The sequence below is a fragment of the Coturnix japonica genome, chromosome 1, assembly GCF_001577835.2.
Source record: "Coturnix japonica isolate 7356 chromosome 1, Coturnix japonica 2.1, whole genome shotgun sequence".
NCBI lineage: Eukaryota > Metazoa > Chordata > Aves > Galliformes > Phasianidae > Coturnix > Coturnix japonica.
This window is the reverse complement of record NC_029516.1, coordinates 120,769,646-120,779,908: the sequence shown is the minus strand read 5'-3', so window position 1 is coordinate 120,779,908 and position 10,263 is coordinate 120,769,646. Positions and strand designations below refer to the sequence as shown.

Genomic DNA, 10,263 nt, shown 5'->3' with positions numbered 1-10,263 from the left:
TAAACTCTTAGAAAAGGCTAACACACAGCATGTGGCTTTGGCAGATTTCCCAGCCACTGCTGAGGACTTGCTTTTCCAAAGCAAAAAATGTCCCCAGTCAATACATGATTTTCCCCATCAGATGGTGCTCAAGGACTGATTTATTGGGCGTCTTATTCTCTATAGCAGAAAAACTTTTCTTTGCAACAATATTAAGGAAAAGTCTACTACACAAGCTGAAGCTTGGTGGACACTTTAGGAAAAGCTAGAAGCACTACTTAATTTGTTTTCCTTTTGCAAGGAAGTAAAATATAAGGAGGAGACAAACCTCAAATATGAGACTTAAATGAGAGCAAGAGCTGAATGAGATGGGCTGCCTGGGACATAGCCTACATCACTTGCTGTTCTCTTTGCTACTGAAAATTTGAATGCTCAGGGAAGCAGCAGCTGGAGATGACAAGCTTTGAGCGAGCAGCTGCAGAAAAGAGCCTGAAAAGGGTGTAATAAGTAGCAGAGGAGAAGGGGAGAGTATTAGGTGGAGACAAGTCTCAGGAGCCCCATGATTCTGCTTCACAGTGTAACCATGCTGGAGATTTGCCTTACTGCTCATCTCCTGTGATCTCAAAGTGTTTAGTAAAAGTAACAAAATACTTGTGTGTTTTGAGGCTTAGGACCCGATTACATCAAACAACCTCCAACTTTGTGCTTTTACTATGGGGAACCTAGTTTTAAGTACCAGTGATCCAAGCATATGCTTTACTAAAGGGCAACAAGCAAAGCTGTCAGGTTCCTGAAACCCCCATTCACTATTTAGAATTATGCCAGCAAAGCCAACAAAATAAGACATCTATCCCCAGACACAAGCCAATTTGTCATTAACAGCACATGAAGGAGAAGCTCTGCAGGGAAATAACTGAAGGTTGATGTGCAACATTTTGTATTTATTTGGTCAGATTTCAGGTGGGTCTGCTATAAAACACCTAACCTAAACAGTCCAATCTGCAAAGAAACTTCAATAATAAAATCCAAATTCAAGGCCTCTTTCTTAGTTATCATTCTATCAGTAACACGGTGACAAAGTACTTGCTGACAACTTCACAGTGAAAACATATTTCTCATGTAGAAAGACAATCAAATTTGATTTTAAAGCTCTTTGGCTTTGTTTGAGCTCAGTTTTATTCCCAAACAGGAGGTGGCCATTCAAGGGTAGGTAAGTAAAGCTTTCCACAACGTTTTGTTGAGAATAGCTGTGAACATCTGACCGGCATTTCTAGGGTTGACCTACCCATCTCTCCACAGCTTGAAGGTTGCATCTGACACACAGCAGAAATTACATACTTTAAACACAGAAAAACAATTAAAAGACATGAGCCAATAAGAGACGTTAGACAAGTTTGGCATTTCAAATACATACATGAAATGAAATATCTTGGAAAAGCTGTTCAGTCATTATCCCTTTTGAAGCTCATTTGTCATCCCAGCCCCCAAATTTCTCAAAGAAATCTACACTGTGATTTTTAAAAGCAAATTCTGATTTTTAATCGTTCTTTCACAACAAGCTTAAATAAAAAAAAGTGAATCTTATTGCCCACAGATTTAGAAATGTGCTAATGAAAAAGAAGAATTGTGATTTCACAGTGTACATTCTTAAATGAAAGTTATGAATCTCGTAACAAGAATTAAAACGATTTGTTTTTTGCATTGTGCTGAAATGTGTATCTGTGCTGAAGCAAGCTCAAAACTTAAGATAAAGTGGGACAGAAAGTGCAGATTCCTGAGACCTATTAAGTATCATTTATTTTAATGCATCCTTCCTACCCATATGTTCTTAAGGGATTGCCACTTATGCTGGGATGAAGAAAGCCTGCATTTCTTATTGGCGTTATTAAGGTGCACAGTGACTGTAACTGATTCCAGAGCCCCTGAAGTGCTATTTTTCCATACAAACAAACCAGTGGGAGAGAAGGAAAAGACAATCCTTCCCCTTTTATAGATGAAGAAATAAAAAGAAAATAATTTCACCAGGGTCACAAGCACAAGGGAAGGAGCTTTCTTGAGTCTCAGTGGTCCCTAACTCGAACAGGATGCTGCTCAGTTTTCTATGTGCAGTGCTCCACAACTTTTCTACTGTTGTGTCTGCACTGCAAAGAAGATGCTAAGGTGCAAAAAGCAATCTTGAACAGGAGCACTAGTTACCTACTTGATGTTTTCTATTGTTAGGGCTACTGGTATTCCTTTAAGTACTCTCAGCTCTTATTGATGTTAGTGACAACCAAGGTCATTTAGATTTCACACAGTGATTCTCAGTACCGTTTTAAAAGCTACATATTGGCAAAAATTCAGAAACTGATAATTCAAGCTATTCAGGTCTCGTCTTTGTTGCAACTTCTGTGAACTCCATGTGCGATTCTCCTCCTACGGCTTGTTCCTTCTCTTCTTCCTCTTTTCCACATCATGGCTCTTCAACCTAATAGGGCTTCAGGAATATGTTTATACTTCTTACAAAGTCTATATGTTAGGTGCATTGTGCAATTTTCAGTGTTACTCATATTAATGCTCTGGTCAAAACAAGTATCATTTGATCATAAATAAAATCTGAAATGATACAGGTTTCTGTAAAGAACCCCTTCATCACTGGACTTTCAATGGTGATTTTCACTGGATAGCTGGGTTGAGCCTGCATGATTTGGTTCCACGAGATGATAAGGCACATTTCCATCCTATTTAATAGTGGAAATAATGTAATCAAAGCATCGCCATAAGTTATCTATAAAACAGGTTATTTTTTTCTTAATGTCTTCAGTTTTGCAATTGCTGCAGTATTCCTTCCACTTAGTTAATGGCATTGGCTTTACCCAAATGGAAATGCTTAAATTCACATTGAAGTTTGTCTTCTCTTTAATGGATCCCATTGTCTGATCAGTTAGTTTAGAATCTGGATTTGGTACATCCGTGGTTTTATACCAACAGTTCAGTCTTTCTTTGCTATGTTCAGTACGGCTGGTTCTCAGGCTTACTTCTCGGCCTTTCCCCTTGAGATGCCTGCCTAACTAATCGTGGTGGTGGCACAGGTCTCGCCAACCCATGGTCTGCAGTCAAGTCTTCCCTGCTCAAAGTGCCAAATCTTGGTCTTGTCAGCAGTGGCTGCCTGAACCCAATGGACGGCTGAGGCAGGCTGCCCGGCTCCTGCTGCTCTCCTCGTCCATTCTGGCTCCCATCAACTTCATTCTTCCACTCCATGCTAAACTCAGAGGGTGGTCGCTGCTGTCTCAGTCTCTGTTCTCTCAAGATTTTTCCTGCTCTGGGTCTTAAATTGAGCACTGTGGTAGTGGCATCCATTTCAGAGTCACTGCTGTCACCCACTGTTAATTGAAAACAAAATAAAGATTTTAGCTGTGAAATGTCTCTGTTTCAGGAATATTCATACAACAGCTCACTGAACAGCAACAGCCATAGTAAAAAGGTTAACTGTGTTTCTTAACGTCACTGCTTTGAGATTAGGCCAAGCACCAAACACTTTAAGATTTGACTTACAAACATCCCTCTTTTCAATACAGTGACATTTAGAAATCTCCCACCGTCAAAGAGTGCTACGCTTTTAAACTGACATTTCCCCAAGCTCTTCAGATCTGACAGGACATGGAATAAATGGAATACACCTGACCCTCTCTGAGCTACTTGGAGTCTAGTCCCTAGTGGTGTCCAAGCAAGACAGAGAAATGAGATTTTCTTATCCTCATATAACAAGCTGTATCTGAGGCATTTCCACGGCACTGCACCTACAGGGACTCTGGAAACTGGGCTTTGGAAAAGAAGCATCAATGCTTCACCAAACAAAGGAAGGTAATGACCAGATGAAAGGAAACATCCCATCCTTAAGATGCCTGAATGTGCAATATCAAAGGACAACCACAGTGCTCAGCTTGCCATAGGCTTCTTCACCCACTTGCAACAGAGTAGAAAATAGCCAAGGGAAAGGTGGCATAACCATTTAAGGAATGCAGTAATCACTATAAGGTAAACTAAACTGGCAATAATCAGGCTGTGTAGATGTGCACTATGTTTTCCCCAGCAAACTTAGAAGCACATAATATCCCAAGTTGGAAGGAGCCCACGAGGATCATGGAGAAATCCTGGCTCCACACAGGACCACCCAAAATTCAAATCCTATGTCTGAGAGCATTGTCCAAATGCTTTTTGAACTCTAGCAGCTCAGGGCTGTGACCTCTGCCCTGTTCCAGTGCCTGACGTGCCACCCAGTGAACAACCTTTTCCTTCTTTTTAACTGACTAATATCTTCAACAAAACTAGCACGTTTCAGTCACTCAATAATCGTGTTAAGAATTATTTATGAATGACTCAAATTTGTTCTTAGATTTAAGTCAGATACAGTATTTCAAGTAAATCAAAGCAAAGAATAGCGTACTATGCAACTGCCATCAGCACAGCTTCCATTAGTAGCCTACACATTATTTCTTTTTAAAAGGTGAGAAAGAGGTCAACAAAACATATCATCACAAAGTTATCCATTCACCCAGATAATTTTATATCAAGGAAGGTCTTCATCAGATATGTTTGCAGGCTTTTTCCCTCCTAAGTATGTCAAACTGTTTATGTTTTGACAACTGAAATTGAATCTGGAGGCACATTTCCTCTTTAATATTTAATGGTAGGTGACAGTAGGTGACCTCTGTAGACATAACTACAGAATAAAAGACATCCTGTACTCAGGAGAGCAAAGATGTAATTAGCAACAGACAAAGACATGGTCTATTGCTAAATTAACTTGGAAGAGTGGGAAACTAATTGGTCTGGGGTGTGGTCAGGGAATTTTAGAGAGTTTACAGAGATTTAATCTCACCAACAAGAGATCGTTCCTGTTCATGGCATAAGCGTGGCCATGCAAATGGTAACAAACAAAGGTAATGTACAAAGCTAACCAAACTTTTCACATCGGTTGGTTGCATTCCTCTGGATTATTTGTTTATTTATTCATTTTTTTTATCATTTTATAATTCAAGAACTCCAAAATGAAACATTTGTGAGTTTAGGCATAAAAATAAATAAATAAATAAATAAATAAATAAATAGATAGATAGATAGATAAAATTTAAAAAATAGACATTTAGGTTGTTAAGCACAGAATTTTGTAATGTTCTAAATGAGATCTATGTATCAGTCATCACATCCTCATTTTCCTCACTGATTTGGTTCTCAGGGTGCTGCCTACTCTGACCTCAGTGAGAAAAGAAACCACATAGTAGATCTGGATAGGATCCAATAAAGACACAAAGAATCAGCCATGACGGTATCTGGTGCAAATGTTTCAGGCTTAAAACTCCACAAGACTGTTGGGGCATTTCTTCGCAATAAAATACCCATTTTATTAAAAGTAATAGAAATATTCTAGCCTTTGCAAATGAAATAGTTCATGTGTTTTTGAAAATCAATATGCTAATTTCTGTACATCATCCCTGGAAAAACCTTATTTCTATTCAGGCAAAATGAGTGCAGCACACAAGGGGGCAGAAAACTTTCCATTACCTCTGGAAGATGTTTTGTTTCTGACACGTAGTTTCTCTGGGAGTTTAGTGTTTTTAGGAAGTGAAAGAAATCGTTTTGTATTTGCAGCAGCCTGTACAAAGAATAAGAGAAACATTAAGACACGGCAGACTGAAGTACTTGCATAATGCATGCTGTGACACACAGCTGAGGCTTGAATAGACTTAGGTAGCTCAAGGGCTCGCAGGTAGTTTGGGATTAACTAATATGTGATCTTTTATTACACATCCAAGTTAACACTTACTGCTGGTTGAAGTCTTCGCTAACTAAGGTAAGGACTGAGTTAATCTCAAGCAGTTCAATCAAAGCAAAGCCTGGTGCTATGCCCTCTGAGATCAGAGTTAATAAATATATGCTCTCAGACTCTAGCCTTACCTGTACAGGTTTTTCAGTGGAAAGCAAACATGATTCCATTTTATGCAACTCTGTTTTGGAACTTTATTAGTCAGCTGTAAAAATTAGGCTGAGACTTAAGCTTGTGCACAAAAGCTAATCTGTATTCTGCCCCCGCAAATGTTTTATACATATAAATGACTTTACACAGTTGATTAGTCACGCTCAGGCTGATGGGGAAGCTGGGCACCAGTGTGACTGCTTACTAGCACAGAAGCCTTGTTTTCCCAAGTTTAAACCCTGCAGTCTCTAGGTACAGAGTGCACCTCACACTTCCTGGAGCATATGAGGTTCTTTCCAGGGCAAGGCCACTCTTAAAAATTCAGAAATTTCTCAAGGGTATCCTTCCTTTCATTTGTTACAAAGACCTGCTTAAAACCTTGATAATCTACCCACTCTCCCCTGCCTGTCCCACTCAGCAATGCACGCTCAAAGTGAATGCGAAAAGCAGATCTATGTTCCGTGAGGCATTCTTCCTCTTTTGATATTTTTTGTGTTTCTCACTATTACTGTACTTCTTTGTGTGATGGATTTACTCAAGGACAAGCATTTTTAAAATCACAATCTGTGAGTTTGAAAAAGCTGACATACACCACCTCTTTCTCTGACCCAAAAATGCCTTAATTGTTTCTCCCCCTAAAGAATCAATATAAGTAACTGTGGCAGGGAAAGAAAAAAATCATTCAGAAACAGACTTATTGTTACAACTAATACCACTCTCCTCCTTCCCACATCTTGCAGCATACTGCAAGAAGATTGTCTTTCTCATAGTCATACTCTACCTCAAATGTCTACTCTTCATGAAAATACTGATAGAGAATTCTCACCATGTCATAGAGGTACATTGGGTATGGAGTCTGCTCACTTCCTCTGAGATAAAATCATGGCAGCAGATGCCACTTCCATATTACATTCTACAATAGGGAAGTTTTTCAGAAGGGTTCAGTGCAAACTAAGGGTGTGCAACTCCAGGTGTAAGTGTGACATTATACGTCTTTCAAGACTGGGATTTATTTTTTCTGCATCTCAGAAGATTTCTTCTGCTTGGCATATAGCTACAGAGAACTCTTTTCTATAAGTAAACTAAAATGCAAGTACCGGTCTTTCTCTTGACAGGCTGTTAGTTTTCCGTAGGCTCTCCCTAAGGCTGTGTCGGCGACGGATCAGAATTTCTTTGGCCTGCTTCTCATTTGCATCTGCAGCCAGGCTATGTCGGTTATATGACATGGTCTGAAATAGAAAAGCTGTGGTTACTTTCTGAAAAGCACAATGTCAAATGTGTTGAGCACTATGCACATTACAAAACAGGCTTTCTTGCTATGATATTTTAATAATCACCATAAATTTTTGCAAATAAAGTCATATTAAAGACAATTAAGAACAAGGGCAATAATTATGCCAGATTTTTTTTTAGTCAGAGGCTTCACGAGCACCTGTTTGCTTTTTAAGCTTGCTGATATTTATAATGAAAGATCAGTTGGAAAAAGCTGGCTTAATACAGTGCTTACCCCCATGTTGCACTTGCTCAGTCAGAATGTCAATGGAAGATGCACATTTGAAAGTGATAGGGTGAGTCACCTAGGGGGAAGTCATTTTTACCTCCAGCAAGCTGAAGCAAGCTCAACTTTTGAACATCTTCCAAGGGCATAGACTACTCATACTACTTAGCCACAGGATGGTAAATGTGAAACGTCATTTTGCTTTTATTTCACTGTTTTTCCAGCTCATCACCTCTGATCTTAACACAGGCAACTTCACAACTGGAGGCAAATGGGAAATCTAATCGCATATTGTAAAGTGAAGAAAATGTAATAGAAGTGGGACAAGGTTGGGCTGAATTTGCACATGTGATCTTTTTTAAGTAATGGAAGTATATTGCAGGTAATATGCCAAAAACATTAAGCTTTATCAACAGTATAAAATGAAATAAGCTGTTTACATAAAGGAGTATGCATATGATGCTGAAAATATTATAGTAATGAGAATTTATTCATAGGCAATAGTGTAAAGTAAATAACAGTGTTAACTGATATACTAATGTACAGCAGATACTACACTTGCCCAAAGATATCTTATGGAGGTAAGAAGCATGGTCAAAGAGGGATATTTACGTATGCAAAACTTTATTCTTACTCGATGGCGTATTTGGTAGAGATTCTTTGTTAATATTTCCCGCATGTTTTCCATCTCAGTAGGGGAGAGTGGCTTTATTTTCCCTTCATGATACTCACTGTGGAAGAATAAAACCCAGGAAGATACATAAAAGAATCAGAAAGAGAGAATATTTTTGTTTCTATGATTAGAAATTACATTTGAACTGTTTCCTTTGTATTGGAAACAGCATTCTAGAACAACTGAGGAAAAGGTGAAAAGGTGAGAACAAAATCTTGATCTTATTTGAGTCAAATGGTAAGGCTCACAACCTACTCTCTGAAATCTGTATCGATTGCACAGAGCTGTAAATTCAACGAAGGCACTTTTCACAACATCCCTCAGGCCTCCCCTGTATCTCCTGGCAGCAGATGTGCAGGCACTGGATCAAACCCAGCTCAGCCCAACACAGCACAGCAATGTTCCCTGGAAGCTGGGTGCAGCTGCCCCTGTAAAATTACACGCTCCGGAAGAGGAAGGCTCACTCATGCTTTGTATGTGAGCTGCTGTGAAATGATCCAGTTCCATGTCTGCTTACAGTTCATTTGATATTAAGACACAGAATGTCCTAAGTCAAAGCAATTATCCTGCCTACAGACCAGACTGTGAAGTACACAACGTGACCCCGCTGTAACGCTCAGTTGCGTAGGCCTCGCTGCCTTACCTGAGAGACACTGACGAAGGCACCTTGCTTATCATGCCACTCTCTGCCATCTCGATGGCATGCTTTATTTCCAGCTTCTTGTACAAAGAAACAATGCTGGATTTGGGCTGGTTCTCCCGGATGAGAAGTCTTCGCAGGTATTTATTGTCAAACTTTTTAAACCTGTGCATGAGGCAAACCAACCCAACCAGTTAATTTTTACTGGGCAGAGCTGAGAGCTACTATACTGTTGCTAAAGCAATCGTGAAAGAGCTTATTCCTCGGGAATGTGTCTGTTCGTATTAGTAACTTACTGCTGGGTATCATAATAAAAGGTCAAATTCATCCTTGCTTCAGACAGTTTTAACCTATGTTTTGGTTGATCTGTTAAAGCACATTGTCCCTAGCAGCAACTTTTAGCTTCTATGTACTCTGTGTTATTGCACAATATTATTTCTAATTCCCCATTTTCACAGAGACAAAGAGAACATTAAATATTTACTGTAATAACAAATAAAAGGTTTGCGTTTGCACCCACTGCTTTTTCTTTGAAACTTTAGCCTGCCCTTGTAAAATTTTGGAAGTTCTCCTTTTCTTTAGAGCAAATTCAGCCCCCTTGGATGCTTAGTGAAAAAATATTGGAGCAGAGTGACTTTGTTTGTCAGAAAATATCCTGTACTCCAGTCATTCTGCAATGATTCTTGAAGTTCAGTCAAAAATGTTTCTGAAGGTCATGAAGAGATGGGACTCTCCTTTGGTTTGTAATCTGTTGGTTACAGATCTCACGCAAACTGCAGGAAAACCAGGCTAAGAAAAGCTGTAGCCATGTCATCCATCTGTCAGGACAGCATCTTCAGCCATGCCCTCAAGTCATTTGGAGAGGGATCCTCAACCTCTGCTGCTGATGCTGTTCCTCTTTGGGTAAAATGCTTAAATTCTGGCTAGAGCAATGACCAGAAGGTGGGTGAGCAATACCCTTGCTTTGTTTCTGAAGGATTTGGATGAAAAAGAATGTGCTTCTGAGAAAAGGGAGTTAGATCCACACAAACAACGATGATGATTCAGCAGCTAAACTGCACACATAAATAATTCAGGTATAGCCACTGGTAATCCTCTTAACTGAGTTTTAAATAATCCCATCAGGAACTGTGGAGCTGCCTGCCATTAGGATCCCTCATGCACCTCATGCCAGCCAGTGCCTTGATCTTCCTAGCGGAAGTCCCAGAGCTTTTGCTTGTTTCACATAATCTAGGAAACCATCCCCTCACTTAACACCATGGAGAGAGATAGTTTGCAGTAGGAAAGCCAGCTCAGAATCAAAAGCTCAGCTGACATGCAGGAAACGCTCTGAAACTGTCAGAAACAGTGAGATTACCCACACCCTCAGTAGGTAAAATAATCTACCCTGGGATCAGAGGGCTGTGCTTTTTCCCAGCTGGAAATTTTGTACTACTTGCTTGTGGTTTAGTTAAAAAGACATTGTTTTACCACTCTCTCTTTGTAACCCACGCGTTCTAAAAACAACCATCTGCGTT

General features: G+C 39.6%; 1 protein-coding gene across 1 annotated transcript in view; it reads right to left on the bottom strand.

Moving 5' to 3' along the window:
* Positions 1–893: 893 nt before the first annotated feature.
* LOC107306704 (sodium/hydrogen exchanger 2-like) overlaps positions 894–10,263 on the bottom strand; it is a 31,849-nt gene continuing 22,479 nt past the window's right edge. Inside the window, exons 8-12 of the mRNA XM_015850036.2 lie at positions 8,750–8,911; positions 8,068–8,164; positions 7,033–7,164; positions 5,524–5,614; positions 894–3,341 (exon numbers count right to left, since the gene is read on the bottom strand). Of these exons, the coding sequence (XP_015705522.1) occupies positions 2,971–3,341; positions 5,524–5,614; positions 7,033–7,164; positions 8,068–8,164; positions 8,750–8,911 (853 nt within the window). The 3' untranslated portion in view covers positions 894–2,970. The remainder of the gene's footprint in view (positions 3,342–5,523; positions 5,615–7,032; positions 7,165–8,067; positions 8,165–8,749; positions 8,912–10,263) is intronic.